At 38.5% G+C, this 22,648-nt stretch overlaps 1 protein-coding gene across 8 annotated transcripts in view; it reads left to right on the forward strand.

Annotated features, from left to right (window-relative positions):
- Positions 1–22,648, forward strand: part of RNF38 (ring finger protein 38) — a 103,454-nt gene that overhangs the window by 75,718 nt on the left and 5,088 nt on the right. For all 8 annotated transcript variants that reach the window (XM_054053966.1, XM_054053967.1, XM_054053970.1 and 5 more), the window contains 8 exons: positions 2,357–2,570; positions 4,940–5,107; positions 8,124–8,294; positions 10,068–10,229; positions 12,735–12,841; positions 14,236–14,320; positions 16,537–16,658; positions 17,567–17,666. In XM_054053966.1, the coding sequence (XP_053909941.1) occupies positions 2,357–2,570; positions 4,940–5,107; positions 8,124–8,294; positions 10,068–10,229; positions 12,735–12,841; positions 14,236–14,320; positions 16,537–16,658; positions 17,567–17,666 (1,129 nt within the window). The remainder of the gene's footprint in view (positions 1–2,356; positions 2,571–4,939; positions 5,108–8,123; positions 8,295–10,067; positions 10,230–12,734; positions 12,842–14,235; positions 14,321–16,536; positions 16,659–17,566; positions 17,667–22,648) is intronic.

The raw sequence follows: 22,648 nt of genomic DNA on the forward strand, positions 1-22,648 counted from the left end.
AAAACATGAGTGTAATGCATGCCTTTGTGAAACAACGAAGGCTGTTAAAATTTGTCTTTACCAGTCATTGTGAAATGGTAATATCTATGCCTTTGCTGTGACTCACCTTTTGTCTGTGCTTGCTTTCCCCTTTGTCTTGAACATAATTCTGAACTAACAGTATATAAGAATGTTTTACTGCAAAGAAATCACCCTTATTAGAAAATACAAAGATCTGCAAATACTAGCTCTGCTTAATGGATACCTTTTGGTGGCTATTCCTACCTACGGGTAGGGATTTCTGCATTTGTGTCACTACTTCCATCCTGCCTCTTTGTTTTTACTGAGCATTTACCATGTTCAAGCTGTGCATGTAGAACCAGAAGAGGGGTTTTGTGGATTTTTTACAGACTTCAAGCACAAATTCATTGCTGATGTTTAATAATACTTTGGAGCCATGTCTTGACAATTCTTCTTAAGCCATTTCTAATAATTCAGGAGCATGCAGAGTTACGTATCTGGATGCTCTAAATTATGCCGAATGAAAAGTGTAGTTTCTTTATAACTGAGTGTAGTAAAAAATCCAAGTTCACTTTTTCCAGAGAATGATAATTCATTAATTTAGAAAAAAGAAAACAAAAAACACTGCGGAAGTATTTTACTGGCTGTGCTTTTGCAATTCTGGGTTCATAAATGAGTACAGACAGACCTTTTAACAAAGACTCTGTTGGAGCAGTTCTTTGAGAAGCTGCCTTGTTGAAGTGCTGATGGCAATTTGAGAATTTCTCTACTACTACTTCCAAAGCGTTGGATCTCTATTCCATAACTTTATTCCTGCATTTTTTCCAAACAAAAATCATCACATAGACATTTTATTTTTAATTATTCATAGCCTTTCTGGAAAATAGCAACTTTAAGGTAATCTTAGCACACTGAAAAATGTAACTTTTGCTTTAGTAGCTCAGTGGATAGAAATCATGTAAATATATATTGGTTTTAACAAATGAGAATGTAGTGGGTGTGTATCATACTAGTAATAAGGAGATGGAGAGTGCAACAGAACCTCTGGGAAAGGAGACTGGAACTAAGATAAATACATTAGTAAGACTGTAAGTTTATGTTCTAGGTGCTTAGAAGAAAACACAGCTTGTGTGTTTGGACACATCGTCCCTGTGAAGTAGGGCAGAAAAATGTGGCTTGAGGCATTGTATCTCACACACGGAGTAGTATCTGAATAGCTGGTAGTATGCTCCGCCTCCTCAGACTGTGCCTGTGTCACACAGCACAAAAATTAGATTCAGCCTGAGGAATAGCTGGCATTTGCCATCAGGTTTCACATTTGCTTGATTTTAATTAAATAGCAGTGGGAATAGTGAGAGTGAAGAATCTTAAGTTTTTTAGCATGCATTGTTGGAGAGGACATGTTCCAGTGGTCACAGACCCTTCTTGTCTCTTCGACAGTTTGGTTCCTTCAGCCTGTTCCACGAGTAAGAAACCTTTTCATGCCGTGTAGCTTTTATTTGCTGTTGCTTCTGGGACCTGTAATATATGTGTAGTGGAGATTGGATGGCATGTGTTGAAAGTACTGGGGGATGGTTTGTACTTTTAGTTCTTTCCCCTTCAAATAAATAAGAAGTGACTTGATTAAAACTTCTAACGGGGTTGTTACTTGTATGTGCAACATTTTTTATGTTTAACCTGAGCTGCTGGTTTCTTATTTACTGAAGTCTTGGTTCAAGATAGTAGCAGCTCTGCCTAGAACATATACAAAATCATGTAAGAATATATAATCAAATCCTACTCTTGTAGATTTGTTGCTCAAAAGAAGTGGTTGCTTTGGTCTAAATCGATCTACACAACAATTATTCACCCTGAAAAAGAAAGATTACCACAGTCACAATTCTGAGATCTAATAGAGAGGATTCTGTGAGGAATTCTGTTATGTAGTGAACACATGAGAACTGAAAAATTCGTTTGCCTCTTCAAAGCGTGTGGCCTGGCTGGTGCAAGGACAAATCTGTGATAATGTAACTAGAGATTTTTACATAGAATAGATGCACAGACATCTCTTGATGTTTGCTATCTTAACTTTTGAGCACTTGTCTTGGCATTCCAAATGCCATTCTGTTTAAGTGTTCTTCTCCTTGTTTCTTTCACTCCATTAAGCTATGCTCTATTGAGCACTATTATGCTGAAAAAAAAGTAATCTCTAACGCTTCTAGCAATTCTGTTAGTAAGAAGTTTTATTCCAATCTAAAAACCTGTTCTAGTAATATTTTCCAGTGTTAAAGACTTGATACTTGATTCTCCTGGGTTTAGTTATTAAGAGGGATTTGTGTCACTTATGTAATCTCTGGTTTTTTTAATGCATTTCCAGTCCTCCAGTTCGACGTCAGAGAACAAGAAGAGATCGTTTGTCTAGACATAATTCCATTAGCCAGGATGAAAACTATCACCATCTTTCTTATGGACAGCAGCAAGCAATAGAGGAGCCCCGAGCCTTTCACCCGCCAAATGTATCTCCTCGTATGTTGCACCCAGCTGCTCACCCACCGCAGCAGAATGCCATGATGGTTGACATTCATGATCAAGTAAGAGTTTCAGAGTACAAATAGAGGGGTGTTGAAGATGTGGAGTTTGGGTTTTTGTTTTTTTCTCAAATCTTCAAGATCTCTCTTATCCACAAATTAGTAGACAGTGGAAGTCATATAACACTAAATTAAATTTACATTGTTACAGAAGTTTTCTTTTGAATATTATTGATGCATGGAACACTGCAGTAGCTAGTGGGGAAAAAAAGCCCCAAACAATAAAATTAAAGTTCAGACTTCTAATAAAGAATCATACTTAGCAATTTGTTAGTCCTTGTATTAGCATAATTCTGCAAGCCTCTGACTCTAATTTTGAAATGCTATTGTTTTGTTCCTGAAATAAACGAATGAGATAAAGATGTGATATGATAATTAAAAATGCATTCTATTTAATGTGAAATACCTCTTACCTTAAGAGTCTTTAAATAGCTAAAATACATTATATAGAAATAGAATTCACAATGCTTATAATTGGTTACATATGTGACGGCAGAACTCATAGTATTGTTACATAACCAAATTAGCCATCCAAACCTAATCAATTCCTCCTTAAATGACATGAAAAAATGAGACACGTGGTTGGTCCTGAAAGTAAATTATTTCTGTCTGCGACAGCAGTTGGCATAGCATTCCGTAAATGAGGACCTGTAAAAAAAGTTGTCCTATTAAAATAACCTTTGTTGGTGTTTGTTAAATCAGCAGGCTGCAGTACAAGTGCGTTAGTTGCTACATAGTCATGAACTGGGAAACAGAACTGGATATCCAAGTGTCCACTTCTTAAACTGCATGTACACAGAATGTGGCTAACGCCCCTGCTTAAAAACTGGTTTGCATTCAGTGCAGGTGCATATCACTCCTGTGTTGTATTCTCACTAAGGAAGTATTTGTATTTGGGACCAAGTTTGAGAGTGGAAGGTAACACCATTCTAGCCATCTCACAACCTTATTATTTGATGAACACTTGTACTGCTGTAGCATCTCGAGAACTCAAATTGTGCTTTTCCATTGTGTTGCAAGATTCCATCATGACAAGTGTGGATAAGCGGTTGTTCCATCTCGCTGCTCTACCTTCCAAGCATCATCTATGATCAGATGTCAGTGTTTTCAGACTTGCTGAAGTCTTCCATGGTGATGTTTTATACTTCAAGGTCATAAGCATTCTGAGATTTCATTTTTTATTATTAGTCTGAGCGGTAAATGTTTCAGAATCACACCTGGCATTGCACTGTATGCCCAACTATTGTACATGAGCCAAACCAGATGTAATTGAATGTGTCTCCTGAGACTGGTTTCTGTTAATAAAGATCCATATGTTAAGATTTTAAGTTCTGTTAGGTGATCTTTGTTCTGTTTTGGCCTCTGTTTCTAATTGCACACCACCAGTTCAGTAGTTTAGGTATCTTTACTCATTCTTACTTTCCTAATGAGCTATTCTTGCTTGTTCCATTTTAAGTAAGCAGATTCCATTTTAGCAGATAATGCAGGAAGAGGGAGCTTCCTTGAAATAATTACTTTTTATTAATCTGTGCTCTGTGACACTTAAGCCTTTTCAGTTTTGTTAGAGAATTAGAGATTTCTTGACAATTGACTTTAACAAAAATAAAAAAAAAAGGGAAAACCACACAAACAAACAAAACCTGACTTAAAAACCCGAGTGGTTTGTAGGTCCAGAAAACCTTTGGATCATAGTTTGGAAAGTAAATTCTAGGGAATATCACTGGGTAGATAACTGGGTTATGTGGGCCTGTTTCCCATAAATGTAGATACTTAGGGCCTGCTGCTTCATAGTCATGTTTACTTCTCCTTTTCAATTATCCAATTAGCTGGTCTGTTACATTTAGGTTAGGAGACTTAGCTTGAGTCTTGGTCTGCGGGTGAACCTCAAAACAGTGAGGTCTCTTTGAAAGAAAGAAAAATATAGACATTTTTCTTGTTCCTTAAAGATAATTCTCTGGTGTTTGAATCAGCCCCTTCAGAGCTCAGAAGATTCTATAGCTACTTGTGCATTAGCTTTTCTGTGGGAGTTGCTGCCTTCGTATTTTGTAAGGACTGAACTTGTTATGGGGAAGGGCACACTTAATAGAAACTGCAGTGCTTCTGAGTTGACTCTAAGGTGCCTTGGAAGTTTTAGTATTTTGAGCTGAGATCTCTCTTGGCCTTGCCTAGAAGCTGCTGATCAGTAAGTAATACTCCATGGAGAAGAGTATTTAAATTAACAGGAAGTGTAAGCATGTGTCTCCTTTTACATGTTCATTGTGAGTATATTTTTTTTCTGATGTGTAGGTAAAAGCTTATCTTCCTCATTGTGCTGTACAACACTGTTACGAATTCACAGTAAGTTAGTAATTTTTTTTTTTCTTTTGTTGCAGATCCATCAGGGCACAGTTCCGGTCTCGTACACAGTGACAAATATGGCTCCACATGGGATACCACTTTGCACAGGCCAGCATATCCCTGCCTGCAGCGCACAGCAGGTCCCAGGGTGCTCAGTAGTTTTCAGTGGGCAGCATCTTCCAGTTTGCAGTGTGCCTCCCCCAGTAAGTGGATCTCTCTGTAATTACACCAGCTTCCATCTTAGGCATGGAACCTTGGAACTTCAGTGTGTCTGTGGCTTTGTTTTGAAAATAGCCATTCGTTTTTTTTAATCTGTGTTAAGTTGCAGTGGTATAGCAACGTAGGCCTTACAGCTGATAAGCGTATGGTACTTGCCTACTGTCTTTATAGGATATAGAGTCCTGGCTGTTTTTTAGTCAAAATAAATGCTGGTCTGTGAAATGACTTCTTATCAGCAACTACTTTGCATACTTTTGGTTAGTAAGGGCAAGGTTTCTAAGACTTTTTATTTGGCAGCTTACCTAGAAAAATATCTTGCTTTATAGAGAACTTGTTAAGGGACTGGTTATGTACAAAGTATTCTGATGTTCTAAAGTCTGTTTGCTTCTGAGAAATGTTGAGATTCTGAAAGATCACTAGAAGGTGAGAAGGATTTTTCTGTCTCAAAATGCTGTCATAAAATATGTCCAAAATATAATAATAATAATAATAATAATAATAATAATAATGTGTCTGTACCTTTCTGGGAGTGAAATAAACTGCCTTGACTGGCTAAACTGTAACTTAAAATTGGAGAAAATGTGAACTGTTTTCTCGAAATTTTATGTATCAGTTCAGAGATACTACTTTCTAGGTCATAGCATTCTGGTGCTACCATTCAGTGAAAATTTCATCACTGAGTGCTAGCAGGCACCAGGGCTGAAGAAGTGTGTCCCAGGAAGTTTCAGCTGTAGAGAAGAAGGTTGCAGAACCTGCTGCAAGAGTTGCAGCTTTTTTCACCCTTCCTTTTTCTAGTATAGATCTGTAATATGGTACATAAAAACTATATGTAATGCCCAGTAACCATTTAGCTCTGTATTTGTCAGCAGTGAATGTGTCAGCAGTAAGTGAATTTTTCATGTTGCATATTCAGTGGCCTGAGGGCATAAACAGCCCTTTCATGCTGAAACAAAACCCTTGAATGATCACTTATTTCTTTAAACTGCTTGATGAAGAAGGGTAATCTGCATTGATCTGGCCTAGGTGCTGTTTATGCCCATGAGAGAAAAAAAGGTCTGCAGCATACTGCTGACCAGTCTGGAATATTTGTGAGTAGTATTTCCCCTTAGCTTTCAAATTGGTGAACTGTGTATCTGGTTGAATTTTCTCTGCTGCGACTTGGTCCCTCTTCACTGTAGTTGCGTTAATAATAATGCAGCCCAGCCTGCTGTTGGCCTTTTTTACTGCCAGAGTGCACTGTGTCTTTTCTGTACTCCTATTTGACGTATCCACCAGAGCCCAATTTTTTTCTGCAAATCTGCTCACCAGCCAGTCAGTTTCAAACTGTGCCATTCCATGGAGTTTCTCTCTCCCCCTGCCAGATTTTGCATTTGCATTTAAACTTCACATGGCTCCTGTCAGCCAATTTCCTCAACCTGTAATACCATGTCTGAAAAGTGGCCTTGCCACCCAGCACGTCAGCTTGCTTGCCACCTCCATCTGTGAACTTCCCAGTATTCTTTTGTTACTTTTACAGTATTTGTCTCTCTCACTGCATGAGTAGCTATGAAATAAACAAATGTTATTTATGAAATGCCTTCAAACAGTTTTAAAACTCACTTGAAGCATATATTCAAACAGAAGTTTTTCAAAAGCCTGAATGAGTAACAGGTAATTTTCAATTCTTTCCAATTGAAAGATAATACAGCCTCATTTGCTGTAACTTAAGAAGTGCCATGGACATAGCACAGAGTGTTCCAAACATTTATTGGGGCTATGATAGTCTTTACAATGCAGGATCTTGGGATGAAACCTGTTTAAATAATGTTCCCCAAAGTGACTCCTATTTTATAGACAAATATGTGATGTTCTGCCTGCAAATTTATTTTCAACTATTTCACACAACAGTTTTCAGTTTAGTAAGATATGATTAAAAATGTATTTTAACAATGGAAACGCTTGCCTATTTTATTTCTTTTCTAGAAAAATTATGTAGTAGCGGAGGGTGAAGACTAGCAATTAAGAAAAAATAGTGGTCAGATCAAATTAATCTGCCACTCTTTCATTGCATGTAAAGATTTGTTTAGTAATGATCACAGTAAATTGAGGTGATAAATCCACCTTCACTACTGTACTGTGATTTTAATCTAGATATCTTTACCATTTTATGCTAATATGGTAGATTTGGACATTATATTTTGTGTGACAGGACCAGAAAGAAAAGGAAGCAAGAGATCAGAACTGAGTCCTCTTTTGTCATAAGATTTGATAACAAGTGTCTTATTAACTGCTATTTTAATTGTAAAGAATGTAACAAATGGCTGACATTCTGATGGTGTACCAAAGAGCAAGAAGAAAAGAATTCAGGTTTTCTTGCTCCTCCATATCTAGAGATGGAAGTAAAACCGAACACTTTCACAAGGCACATTCCAGTTCCCCTGCAGTGCCTTCATCGCTTTAATGTTCAAACTTCAGGGCCCGAAGGTACTTTTATATGGGGAGTTTCAAAGAGGAGAGAAAAAAAGGCTGTTTCACACAATAGCTGTCATTTAAGGAGCTGCCTTCTGAGCATGAGACTCCACTCAAAGTGCAGAAATGAGCAGAGTCTATGAACTATACTTAGTATATTAGGCACAATTCTGACAGCTGGGAGACCCTCAGCTTCACCTAGAGCTTAAGATGGTTGCAAGGCTGTTGTTTTGAAGGTAGTATGTGGGAAAAATAAAATTAACTAAGGTCAATATATCTGCTTATCACTTACGAGTCTGTGTTATCCTGGAATATTGATAACCCTAACTCTCACTGACCTCATGGGAAGTGAGAGCTACTTTGCACCTAGCAGATGTCACACTATGGTACTTCTAGAGCCTCTTCTGTACTAACCACTGTTATGAATGAATTACTATTTGTGTGCTTTGGAGGCTTTGCCAAGGAGGCAAGAGAACTGCTTTGTTTTTATGCGGTATTTCCAGGCAATATTTGTGCTAGAAACAAAAATATGTTGTCTTCATTTTATTTCAGATGCTTCAGGCGTGCTCAGTCCAGCACCTACCTGTACCATATGCAGCATTTCCACCCCTCATTTCTAGTGATCCATTCCTTTTGCATCCTCCTCATATCTCTCCACACCACCCTCCTCACTTGCCTCCTCCGGGACAGTTTGTTCCTTTCCAAGCACAGCAGTCACGGTCGGTAAGTAATGCTTCTTAGCCCTCTCTATGTAGAATTGGTGGGGCTGAATGGGCAAATAGTACTGATACCCGATTGAAGAAACAGAAGGATATTGCTTAAAGTACTATTTTTTTTTTTCATGTATGCTTCCTCAAGTCTGTAACCACCTGGTGTGAAGATGAAAAAATAATTTTCAAGTTCACATTGCTTCTCTTCAGATTTTGCTAGCTATAGTCTGTGCTGTTTCTCCATAGGCCTTTACTGCTGTCAAAAAGATGCATATTTCTTCACCAATTGCACCTTCAGGCATCTCTTTCTTAGGAAGCAGAAGAGAACCCAGAAGAGGTTCTGTAGTACAGTGGTGATCTCGGAGAAAAGCTTAGCAGAGAGAGAAGAAAGCACAGAATGTTACTTTCATTAAATGCTTCTTTTGTATTACTTCTCAGTTATTTTGTAAATAACTGGTGCTTTTCCTAGAACATGATGACCTTAGGTCACCCAGACAAATTTAGGAGCCTACAATCCCCTTTCTCATTTTTTTTTTCCTCCATTTATGAAAGTTATTGATGCCTTCTGCTTTAGCAGCTAAGTTATTGGCTTAGTGGTAAAGACTATGCAAGCAACAAAAAATGTGACCGTTTTGGATTTTGGGGGGAATATTCAGTTCTTGCCTATAGCTCTTACTGTGGGATTGTCTGTATACTTATATTGATTTGTTTGCCCCTTTGTGACTGGAAGATGCTGATACTTCACTAAGGCAGAAATAGAAAACAGCTTCATTGTTACAAACACTGCTAAGACTTCTCCATACTATGTCTCAGGAGTGGATAGAGTTTGTAGTCACTTTATGGTGATGGGACAACAGCTGGGAAAACGTGGTTTTTGGTGGTAATCTTTATAAGACTTTCCATTAGCAAATGCACGAGCTTAGGTTGCAACTTGCGTTGCTTACTTAGGTTATTGACTAAGCCTGCCTGTGAATTTTCAGCTCTGGTAAAAAACTTGTATCTTAATTGTCTAAGAATACTTTGTGTTTAAAGTTTGCTCTGCATAACAGAGAAACAGAATATTCCTTTTGTTCACAAGGTAGCTTTCTTAGCTGAGTTTCTTGAAACTGTGGAATTCTGTGTCGGGAACAGAAAGGTGTATTAATGAAACAATGACAGTTCCAGGTTATTTCTTGAGCACTTTTAGGTCTGAGTGATGTGCTGCGGTTGACTAGTTTACAGTACTGAATTGGAATCTCCTGCTTCTGAAACCTGTGGACTATGTGTTGGACTGCTTGCATGACCCTTCTAGGAAAGCATCTGATTGATTACTGAATATCGTTACGAGTTTAATCCAGTGGAGTCGCCACTTCTCAGTTTTTCTGGCACAATTTCAGTTCTTGTCTATGGTTGTTTATTTTTTTCTCTCGCATAGTTGTACAATGAGAGCAGCCTGGCAAGAAGGAGAGCAAATATTTGTCCTGAAAAATGCAAGACACAGGAAATTACAGCCACTCCTATATTTGCTAGATCGCATAAATTCCTGGTCTATAAGCATGGCTAGCTGGAAAAGGTGAATTTATATCAAATGTGTAGTGTTGTCTTTTGCTTTTTTGGTAGTGTTAATGACACAGGAATTGTTCACGGACTTACTATGTGAAACTGCATACAATTACACCTGTAAATTTTTTTTTTTGCTTATAAAATGGACCACAGCAGCTCAGAATATGCAGCTGGGATTGCAGTTCTTTATTGGGCAAAGCATCTATCTTTGTTATTGCAACAAAACCTATCTTTTATTTTCTAGCCTCTTCAAAGGATAGAAAATGAAGTAGAACTGCTTGGAGAACATCTTCCTGTAGGAGGTTTTACATACCCTCCCTCAGCCCATCCACCAGCATTGCCTCCCTCAGCTCCTCTTCAGTTCTTAACCCATGATCCTTTACACCAGGAGGTGTCATTTGGTGTAGTAAGTATTCTGGGCTACTTTTTCATTCATGCCACATTAACATGCTTGATCTTTATTATTTAAAACATTTTGTTGAAAGGTGGCACTTCTTGCAGTTGTATTCCACTATCTGCATACTGGGTGTTTTCTTTAAGCCTGTTTTAATCCGATTAAAGATAATTTAATGATATCAGCAAGTGGCTTGAGATAATGTTATCTGCAGAGTGTCATTGCAGTTACTTAGAAAACATTCCATGTTGCCACACAGTCCAGGACCGTAGAAACTAATCCATACAGTTTAGAAAAGCTGCCATAACTGTTAGCTAGTTCTTCATCATATGTTGAGTTTCCAAAAGTCAGGAAAGCTAGAACGCTTTAAATGCTTTCTCCAGACTCTTTGCGATTTGCAGTTAACCAGTTGTGTACAGTGCTTCTGTAACTTAGACTGCACCATTATAAAAACAGCCAGGCTTAATTTCTAGAGGTTCACAGGCAGCTCAACTGCAGCAGCACAAAAGAAATTAAACCTGGTGCAGGATAAACTCTGTGCTTGTGTGATGTGTCCAGTATCTGTGCTACCTCTAGGATCTTTATGGGGTACTTCAGTCTGCAGTTATATTAGTCCTGAGGTGTTTTGTTATTATGTGTATTTTATTTTGATTTTTCTTTTTCTAAAATCTCTTCTGCCTGTGTGATGCTTGAAGAAATAGCTAGAAGTCAAGTATAGAATCTATAAATTTTTTTAATGTTTGGTCTGTGCATCAAGTTGACAGGAGGTTTTAGAGGCATATTGTTATTTAAAATTTTAAATAAGAATGAGATTTTAGGCACTGTAATTACAGAGTATACAGATGACTTCTTTTTAGTTAGTCTCCTGGAAATCATACAACCTCATTAAACGCTTGTTGTGGTTTCTATAAAGGTTCAAATAAGTCTACACCATTTAGAAAAAGAAGTAATACTTGGCTCATACTTAAACTGAAGGTGTACAGATTTTCAGTGAAGTTTTCTTTTTCTACAAGTCACTCTGGAGACAAAGACGCTTAAATACTTCCATAGACTGTTTTTCTTTTATTCAGTATGCGTGTTAGATAAATTACAGTCTAGTCACAAATGTTTGATTTGACTGAGGCTTTCTTGATTTCCAAGTTCAGGCTTTAGAGTATATAAGGAACGTAATCCACAAGAACATGGGATTATGTGGCCTTTGTCCTCTCTGATGCTTCTGTTCCGGGTTGTGTATCACTGAAGAGTAGAACAGAGGTGTATTAAAAGTAATCATATGGTCTTTTGTAAAGCAGTCCTAAATCTTTATGAAGTTTTACTTATCTTAAAATTGTAGTGGAATGGCTGCATTTCTGATTCTCTTATTCAGTGAATGCAACAGTTTCTAGTTACATTTTTGGATTGCAGAATTCACAAGGTAAAATTGACATTTGCTCTTTCTAGTTTGAGATCTTTCAGGAAAAAGACCTTGTCTCTTTTGCATTGTGTTTATATTCATTTGTAAATTTTATGTATGACTATGGTTACCTATTAATAATATTTCCATTGTAAAGTTAGAGGGGTTTATTCATTGCTGCTGTTGGGCTTTTGTGTTTTTTTAAATTCCATTGAAGAAAAACATGTTAGAAAAGTTTTTCATTAAAAAAAACCAACAACTCTCAAGGGTTTCAAATATTAGTTCAATAGTATATGTGAATTTCAGTTTCAAAAAATCACTAAAAAAATTGAATTCCAACTCCTGTTTCCCAAACCAGCTTTCATGTAGGTTAAGCACACTGGAGCTTGCAAGGATTTCTGTGATATGCTGCTGTTTTTTTCGCGTGGAATGGTATGATTATTGATAGGAATCATTTTAAATTGAGGCAGGGGTTCTTTTACATTTGAACCTGGCCTGGATTTTTTTTAAGAATGCTCTATTGAAATTGGATTTCAATATTCAGATTTCGTTTTATTTAATGATTAAGAAAAGAAAATATTGGATCACAGACTCACAAATGGGATGAGGTTAGAATGGAGGTCATCTGGTCCAACCCCCCTGCTCAAGCAGGGCCATCTAAAGCTGGTTGCCTAGGACCATGTCCAGACAGCTTTTGAATATCTCCAAGGATGGAGACTCCACAACCTCTCTGGGCAAACTGTGCCAGTGCTCAGTCACCTTCATGGTAAGGAGGGTTTTCCTGATGTTCAGATGAAGCCTCCTGTGTTTCGGTTTGTGCCCGTTGCCTCTGGTTTTGTCACTGTGCACCCCTGAAAATAGGCTGGCTCTGTCTTCTTTGCAGCCTCTCTTCAGGTATTTTTATACATTGATGAGATCTCCCTGAGCCTTCTCTTCTCTAGGCTGAACAATCCCAGTTCTCTCAGGCTTTCTTGGTAGCAGAGGTGTTCCAATCCCATCTTAGTGGCTCTTCATTGGACTCTGTCCAGTATGACCCTGTCTCTCTTGTGCTGGGGACCCCAAAACTGGATGCAAGTTCCAGCTCCACAAGTTCCAGCTGAAGCTTATTTTCTTCTTTCTTGCAGCCTTATCCACCTTTTATGCCTCGAAGACTCACAGGGCGCAGCAGATACCGATCACAGCAGCCATTACCACCACATCCTTACCATCCCAGCCTACTACCTTATGTGCTGTAAGTTCAAAGTACATTTGCTTCAGTGTAGGCTATTAAGAAGTCATATGACTTTCAACAATAGTCTTGGCACTTTTGTTTTTGGACTCTGCCAGAGAACAGGCATAATTCAGCTATCGTAGAGAGGAGGGAAACTTCCATTTCTGTGTAAGTCTTTCAATCTATTCTGAATAACTTATATCCTTGAGCAAGGAAAAATAGAAGTAAGCAATTTTGTCCTATGCAGTTTTAGTAGCCTCTTGTTCTGAAATCTTTGTAAAATCTTCAACAAACTTTAAAACTTGATTCTTGGATACTCCTAGAGAGGCACAATTACACTGTAGGGTAAAGTCTTAGGAGTTTTCACTTAAAGAATGAATTCATTTAGTTTGGTTCTTATATGAAAAACAAGGATGAGTGCTTTTCTTTGATATGTTACACTTTATTGGCCGAACTACTAATCTGTTACAGCTGCTGAATTTCTGATCTGCCTCTGGTTAGGTATTTCTGGAAAATGTGCAGGACAATTAACATTTAGGAATAGTGTGTATTCATACCCTGTGCAGGGAGTTTCGGTATATGGCATGAGATTTATTACTCTTCTGTGTTCTGCTTGGGAAATACATATTTAATGTTTGGAAAACAAAGATTATTTTCATGTGGCAAAGATGACATTGACAAGGAAGTAACCAAATATTGGCACACAATATTGAGAGTGATATTATAGCTTCTTACCTGTTTGAGGACACAATGTAGCACGGTAGTTCCTGATGACTTCAGTGGGATTTTAGTGTATTTTAGTGCTGTGAATTCATTATTTCCATGTCTGTGCATTTTTGACCCATAGGACTATCTTGGGAGCTAAAAACACTTGCTGAATAAAAAAAAAAAAAAAAAGGAAGCCATCTCTCTCTTGCCTCTCATTGGTCCAGTAGGATATCCTATTTATCTTCATTTTGTGTTTCAGGCTTACAAAATGACAAGGCTTCTGTGTTGGAGAGCCAAGTGAACCTAGGATTCCTTATCTTTGTTGATACTTTAAAAGAACTTAAAGAAATGAAATGTATTTAAAACCTTAATAGCGATTCATTGTCAGTTTTAGCTCTCCATAAAACCTGTAATAATCAAGAGATAAGCTTTAGTAATAATACTGAGCATGGTTGGAAGTGTCAGTTGAGACATGCATGCAATTAAAAAGGCAGCAGCACACTCAGTATCAAAAAGTGGCAGAATTAGCTTTTTCATTTGACTCTTTCACTTTAAATGTTTACTTTTTACTTCAAACTCGACATTTTTACCAGTTCTGAAAATCTGTTTATTTGAGAGGGATCAGTAAAGTTAACTTTGTCTCTGCCAGATGTTTCAGTGCTTTTCTTCAGCCAGATGCTGAACCTTATTGTTCACTTTCTTGGTAGATCAATGCTCCCAGTGCCACCTGCAGTTGGACCAGCTTTCAGCTTTGAGTTGGATGTGGAGGATGGAGAGGTAGAAAACTATGAGGTTGGTGTGCAAACTACAATAACCTTGAAAGAATAGGTGTTGGCTCAAGCAATACATAAAATGTCATTATATTTTGCTTTTAATTCTTCTTTTTTCTTTCAAATAAATGTAATGCCTGTGAAAACAGAATCCAGAAACCGTCCTTTTGGATTTTTTTGCAATACTGGGTATTAGAAGTGCTTAGCTTTATTTTTTGTCTATTATTCTTTCCCAGAATCCACCCTTCCAGGGTAGTAATCATTAAATTGTTCAGCTTTTATATTCTATATGCTACTCTTCTCCTTTTGAATTTTAATGGATTTTAAATATCAAACAGAAGTGAAGCACTTTGAGAAGAACAGGGTAAGTAACTGGTTTTATGTGCATATCTTTGCAGAACAGTGTTTAAACGGAATAATATTAATGTCATAGGATTAATTAATCTAAATATCATGTTTATAAAACTGTTTTACTGCTTTTTCTTCTTGAGCCTCAGGAGGCTGCATACAGTAGTACGCATCTATAGATGTATTGGGTCGGTGCAAAAAGAATTGGTGGTTTTAACCATCAACTTTAATGCAGTGTATCTCAGGTTAAAATAAAAGTTATTAAATTAAAGAAGAACTATTAGAATATCTGCTTTTTTGCCAACAAAAACAAGCCTGTCTGTTTTGATAGCGTACTTGCAGAATTCTGGAGTCCTGGAACTGATTAATTCTTTGAAGAAGTGTTGAGCTGCTGATTGGCAGTGGAAAACCTTTCAGGAAGTGATTGAGGTGTTTGAAAAGGTGTAATTGGCAAGAGAGAGGTCAGGAGCTGAGTGAGGTAGTTTCATAGCCCACTTCACACAGCTTCTGCAGTGTCGTTTGTAAGACATGCAGTTGGGCATTGTCATGAAGAACTGGTCCTTTTTGACTGATCAGTATTGGACAGAAATATTACAGTTCTTGGTGCACTTTTTTTTTTGTTTCCTGGCAATACTTCTCTGCTGTGATGTTTTCACCAAGGTTCAGGAAGTTGTAGTGCATAATTCCACTTGCTGACTAAATGATTTGTTGATATTGCCAGCAGTTTCCACTGCTTTACATTCCCCTTCTGAACTCATACAAATAAATCACTCAAATTTGGTTTTTTTCTGTCTTTAATTTGACAGCATAATATAAAAAAGAAAAAGCAGTGAAAACAAAACCATTAGCTTTTCACAGGTAAAGTGAATTTCATGCTCTAAAATGGTATACTGCATGAACAGTTAAATACAAGGTTAATCCAGAATAACCACAACAGTTTAAAATTGTAAAAAAGCATGAATTATTTTTGCACCAGTCTAGGAGAACCCTCTTTATCGTAGGTAGTTATGGGGCAGTCCCAGCTATTGTGTCTGTGCTGCTTCTGAGACTATTGGATTCCATTTGATTTCTCTTCAAACAGTCATCATCAACCCTTCCTTTTGCATCTTCTGTAATAACTACTGGGCTAGTTCAGAAGAATCATAATTTTTTTTTCTGAGAATTTGAGCTTTGACTATGTTAGAAATCTCTTTGATCAGTACTATTTGCACCAAGTCTTTTAACTTTTCTATGCCTTCGTTCTCCCATCACATTTATAGTGATGTTTTTCCTGGGTTCTTGTGAAGAAGTGCGCGTTACATACGTGACACAGTGAAATTACTGACATGAGAAGCTTTTAGTTGCAATGCTTGACTGGTAGAAAATTAACATAAATTTAGCAGAAGAAGTGCTTTAAGTTTGATGGTATGTATTTGTTTTCCAGATTCAGAATAAAATTGCTGTTTTTCATTTCAGCTAGCCCAAGATGTGAAGTATGAATCAGAACCTGGCCTATTAAATTCTTGATTTCTCTTACAAGACGAGACTCACGTGTTCTTAGAAAGCAAATTTGTTGTTGATTTTTTTTCTGTTTCCCAGCACTGTTAATGTCATAATGGGATCCTTCCTGAGGGGATCCTTTAGAAATAAACTACTGATGTAACTGTGTATGCAGCCTCAGGACTAATTGGAAGTTGGCTCCTGGAAGCTTTGAAACCCAGAAGAGAACATATTACATAATTAGAAAGATGGCTGAATTCTGAAAGACTTTCCATAGGAGTTGTGTTGTAGAGGAGAGAGTGTTTGTGCTACCAGCTGGGATAGTGAGGTGTAATATCGGCGTCAATTCTAGTGGAACCAGAGCCCGTTTGAGCAATGACTTGTTAAATATTCTGTTTCCATGTTTTGCAGGCACTGCTGAATTTGGCAGAACGTCTTGGAGAAGCCAAACCACGAGGACTGACAAAGGCAGACATTGAACAGCTTCCATCCTATAGGTTCAATCCAAACAACCACCAGTCAGAACAGACATTGTAAGTACCTTGGTCTCTTTCAAAGATCCAGAACTTCAGTGGCTGTGTCTTTGTTTCTTTAACTAGCACCTTCAGCTATGCCAGAAGGGCTATAAAAGCAGCCATGTCTATAAACAGTTTAATTTTCTTTTTTTGTGTTGTGTGTGGATTGCTTTTCAGATCCAATACTGTTTATTCATACTTTAAAACCTGTATCTTGTCTTACATCATTTAGCTATGTTTTTAATTTAGTTCCTCAGCACTTAAAAAATTGAAATGAAAGAAAGGTGTTCTAGGCTTTGTTTAGCATACTAGAAATTAAAATGAGATTGTCAACTTCAAATTTGACCTGTGTGAAAACAGCTTCAAGTGTTGAAGTTTCAAGTGTTCCTGATAGAGCTTGATCAGTGGTTTAAGAGTGCACCTCCTTATTTTTAGAAGCCATTAGCTTATTCTGTTTGAAAGATCTACACAACCAAGTAGAATAGGCAGTATAGAAACAAAGGTAGTAAAAATGACATTGTACCAAATGCTATCTAATGTTTGAACTTTAGTGGAAGGATTTTTCACTGATATTCCAGTTTCAGTGACCCTTAGTGGGACTTACTAGTATATGTAGGGAGTGAAATTTACAGACCATTATCTCAATCATTTTGAATTTTGATTAGATATCTGTTCTGTTGGTTGGGTTTGATAACTCCTGTAAGCAGGAACATTTATATTTTGAAAGCACAGGAAAAAATAATGCCCAGCAATTCTCAGTTTACGTTGTCACACTCTGCATCTTAAACTACAAATACAGATAAATATAGCTACTTAAGGGGTAAAAGAGCAACCATGTTGCAGTCATACCTTTAAAGTTTTGGATGGAATATATATTTGTTGTTCTTACATAGCAAATACTTTTGAAGTTTGTTCTCTTTTTTTAGGTGTGTGGTTTGCATGTGTGATTTTGAGTCAAGGCAGCTACTTAGAGTCTTACCCTGTAACCACGAGTTCCATGCCAAGTGTGTCGATAAATGGCTGAAGGTAAAAAAAAGTTAAAAAAATCCTGTTTTATACAGAATTCATTATGTGGTTTAAGGGGAGGAAGAAGAGTGTGTTGCTGTTCCACTTCATTTCATCTTGTGTCACATTTCTCATACTGGAGATGCCAGCAGAGTGGAACTACTGCCTACATATGATATTTTTCTAACAACTGATGAAAGTTGTTTCTTTATAATCTTTGGAACAAGGGAAAATCAATACCAAGAGAATTATTTTCATTGACAGATCTTATTGTGTTTTCCATTTGCACAGACAATGACTGAATTCAAGTAATCTGTGAAATTAAGGCTTGAAAACAAAAAAAGTAACATGGTATAGGAAGTATGAATTACAGTTTCTGTGATGGTGGTAGTTTTAACTGGTTTGTGTATCCTGCATGTCAAGAATGGGTATTAATACCTTTCTCCTCCACTTTGCTATTAATAATAGGTTCTGCAGCAAATAAAATATTATGTGTATGCATATATGCATATATAGAGAAATGTGCTGTATACAAATAGAAATTTTAGTTTTACAAAATTATGATATACCCTTTCAAGAGAATTTGAACAGAAAGGAAAGGATCTAAAATTAGGTCAGCCCAGTAAGAAGAAAGAGAAAACAGCAGCAGTACAGGTGGTGTGAAAAACAGGAAATACAAATAAGAAGATTATATACTTCTCTACAAATTGCATTAGCCAGGTGTACTGCTAACAAAGTATTGACCCCATCTGGCCTCACTTTAAGTGTATTAGTCTATTCAGCTTTAGTTTAATCTTTTTGTAGTGTGTTGTATGGAACATCTGAAATGACAATGATTGTATGTTAATACAGGATAAAGTTACTAGAGAATTACAGATAGTGTCTGTTGTTTCGGAAGAAGTTATTAAAAAAAACCTTACCTTTATGGCTTCATAAAAGCAAGAAAATTTATAACTTATGCATACACTAAAATATTCAGTGCAGAGAATGAAAAAATGAAGCCAACATTGACAACATTCTTTTGGCTAACAAGATATCAAGAATAATTAGAAGAATTTTAAAAATTGGGATGTGAAATTGGTCTTCGGCTATAGTACCCATGGTAACCTAAGGCTTCTACAAAATCTAAGGCCAGTGTAAATGTTACCACAACAATGTCCTAACTTTCAGTAGAACTGATGTCTTTCGGTGTCTGAATCAATGTACATACTTGAGAGTCAGCAAGAGAAATGTAAATACCTAGCTGGTTTATTGACAGATTAAAAAGCCACACGCAAACACCCCCCACATAATATTCAATATATCTGTGCTGGATGTGTGCTGCTTTATTCAGTAACTGCAAATTGAAAGTAGATTGTATGTCTTCTGGTGGTGTCCTCCAGTGTCCCCCTACTCCTTTAAAGGAGTGTTCACACTAGATATGTCAAGTCTTTTCATTGCAGGAAGCTTCATAAGTTATTTGTGGTGTGAACAAAGTATCCAGGGATGATAGTCACTGTTATAGGAAAACAGAACTAACATAATTTGACACATCCTGTAAGATCATGGATGCTATAGGTCTATATAGATGAGATTGATTATTTAAATTTTGAAAAAGACAACTCTTTCCAGGCTATTAATTGAAAAAAAATACCTCTGATTCATAGAGCACCTGATCTGCAGATTGTCCTTTCTGAACATCCTGTAGCCATTGATAGCCACACTCTAGTCATGGGATTCGTTCCACCACGTTTCAGTGATAGCAACCAGGTCATAGCTTTCTAGTATCACAGTAGCTTCCATCTCCTCCTGTTTGTTGCCCAAGCTTCATGTGTTTGTATAGAGGCACTTCAGTTGGGCTGCTGGCTGCATTGCCTTCATAGTGGAAGACACTTTATTTTCTTTAAGGTGTTTTAGGGAAGTTTCCTTCCTGGCACCTACTACCTCAGGAGCCTCCCGCTCGTCTCCACAGAACTTCAACTATGCCACAATGTCCCCAGAATGTCCTGGGGCGGCAGGTAGAGGGCCCATACCAGCACCCCATCCCTCCAACCACGGTGTGCCCTCCTGCAGCTTGTCATAGGCAAGTCTGACATCATCTTCCTCCGCCTTCACATCTAGTTTAAAGCCCTGTCATTGAGCCCTGCAAGCTCCTGAGCAGACTCTCCTCCCCTTTTGAGAAAGGTGGCTCCCGTCTGATACCTGTGAACCTGGTGTCATGCAGGCCATCCCATTGTCAAACCCCCAAATTTGTTACGGTGGCATCAGCCATGGAGCCATGTGTGCATAGACCGGACCCGTCTGAGCCTTGCATTATCACTGCCCATAACTGGAAGGAGAAAAAAATCACTTGGGCTCCATATTCCATCACTTGCCATCCCAAGGCCCTAACATCTCTTTAGATCACCCCTGGGCTACGTACTGCAACTTTGTCACGTCCCACATGGAACAGCAGTAACAGGTAGTAGTAGTCTGAGGACCTTACCAGAGCGGGGAGTTTCCTAGCAATATCCCTTACCCAGGAGCCTAGGGGACAGCAGACTTCCCTGTGAGTAGGGTCTGCTTGACATATTGGACACTCTGTTCCCCTCATCAAGGAAGTCATAGTTGTAGGAAACTGTCTTTTTTCCCCCCTCGTGGCAGTTGTAGTAATAGGAGCAGGGTGTTGTTCTGGTCTTGGCCCTTGCTCTGATGTAGACAAGTGATCATCCACATTATCCTCTGGTTGGTATTTCACACCTAGAGCCTCATAACTGTTGTGCAGAGGCACCTGGGGAGGTGTGGGCAAGGAGGGGGGGGGTCGTTTTCTGTCCCATTGGTAGACTTGCTTCCACTCAGTACATTCATTTAAGTCCCTGCCTACATCTCAGTGAGGGGAGGATATCAAATCCCTGTGATCAGGGGCTTTTTCTGGTGTCTGTCTCTGTTCCTGTATCAGGGAGCTCAGGGTATGGTTCCACCAGCCTGTCTGTAGCTCAGACTGTCTGATGGTCCTTAGCCTTTCTGTTTCCTCTCACAGCTCTGCCACCAGGCTGAGGAGACCTTCCACCGGCTCACACCTTACACAGTTGTTTACCACTGCAAGCTGAAGACACTCCCTGCAGCCAGAGACCTGGATGGCTGTGTGTTTTCCTGGGAACTCAGTCTGAACTGACATGTCCCTTCTGGCAGGTGCAGAGGATGCAACCTCCTGCTGGGTAGATACCAAGGCTGGGCTCCCTCTCACTTACTGAACTTGCCTTCAGAGCATGGAGACTGTACCCTCCCTGCACACCCTGCCTTCAGGAAGGAACGGCTCTCACAAACTGCTGAGCCTGCCCTTCTGACAAGCCGTTCCTCCAGTTTGCCTGCTCCTGTTCACTGTGCTCCTAAGGGGCTGTTTAAATCTCTCTCATCGTCTGCTTTTGGGACTGCCCCCCTTGCTCCGTGTTGAAGGGTTCCCTTGCTCCATAGAGCATGTTTTCTGCCTCAGTCTAGTGCCCGGCTGCAGCACTTGATGTGTCTGCTGCTGTCACTTGCTGATTAAGTCACTGAGCTGACTGAGCTTTTCCTCTTTTGGTTTAAAACAATTACTCCTTGTCCTATTGCTACAGGCCCTGCTAAAAAGACTTTTTTTCCATCTTTTTAATAAGTTTCTTTTAAGAATGGAAAGGCCACAGTAAGGTCTCCTTGTAGTCTTCACCAAGCTGAACAACCCCAACTCACTCAGTCTCTCTTCGTTTGTCAGGTGTTCCAGGCCTTTGATCATTTTTGTGAGTAGAGGGGCAGAATCACCTCCCTCGACCAGGCAACAATTCTTTTGATGCAGCCCAGGATACAGTTGGCCTTCTGGGCCGCAAGCGCACATTGCCGGCTCATGTTGAGCTTCTCCTCCACCCAGACCCCAAGGTCCTTCTGTGCAGAGCTGCTCTCAGTCTGTTCTCCCCCCAGCTTGTATAGATACTGATGGTTGCCCCGACCCAGATGCAGGACCTTGCATTTCACCTTGTTGAACCTCATGAGATATTCACAAGCCCACTTCTCCAGCTTATAAAGGTCCCTCTAGTTGACATCCCATCCCTCAGGGCATCAACATCACCCCTCAGCTGGATATTATCTGCAAACTTGCTGAGGATGCACTTGATCCTGTTGTCTGTATAATTGCTGAAGATATTAAACAACACTGGTTCCAGAACAGACCCCTAAAGGAAACCACTTATCCCTGATCTCCATCTGGTTTTGGGTGAAACATTTTATCTGCTCTGCTGGTATAATATTATGTGCAGTGCCGCCTTTTTAAGTAATGTGAGCAAGTGAAAAGAAATGTTCTTGTACAGTGCATTAGGCTGCCCACTTAAATTTATACTTCTGTGGTTAAGCAAGGTTATAGATTTGCGAAAAAAGATGTAGCACAGCGGAGGAAACAGAATTAACAAGTGGGAGGTTATACTCTTGCTTTTCATTGTATTGTCAGCTCTCATATTTCACAGTATTTGATTATTTTTTAATATCCTAAATCATTTGGTCAAGTACAAATAAAATGAGAAATCGGTTCTTATGTTAAGTAAGAAGTAGTCATGGTTCCAAAGGACAGTTTTAAAACATGACCTGTCTTCACCCTGAGGGATTAGAACCAGATAACAAGGGAAACTCGCCTCTGTATTTAAAAAAATGTTCTGATAAGAAATGCAGTGTTATATAAAAGAAAAGACCATCTGTAACTGTAGTTTAACTTTGTTCTGATGGACTAACACTAAAGTAGGTCATTATTCAAAATGTCATTGGCTTTAGCTATAGATTTTTAGAAATTATAAAAAAATCACTAACACTGTTAGTTAATTGTACAGGTTTCTCTCCTCTCAGGACAAAATGTAAATTTGTCTGAGAGTGGCTAGTTATAAGGTCAACATTACAGTAGTTTATCTACATTACTCTTCTTTTTGCACCAGTCATGTCAACTGTCAGGGAGGGAGAATGAATTTCGGGAAAGGCACAAGAATGCAAATAAATTTTTTAAAGATCTACTTGTAGGATCTTTAAAAGTT

Source organism: Cuculus canorus, chromosome Z (genome assembly GCF_017976375.1).
Source record: "Cuculus canorus isolate bCucCan1 chromosome Z, bCucCan1.pri, whole genome shotgun sequence".
In the NCBI taxonomy this organism is placed as follows: domain Eukaryota; kingdom Metazoa; phylum Chordata; class Aves; order Cuculiformes; family Cuculidae; genus Cuculus; species Cuculus canorus.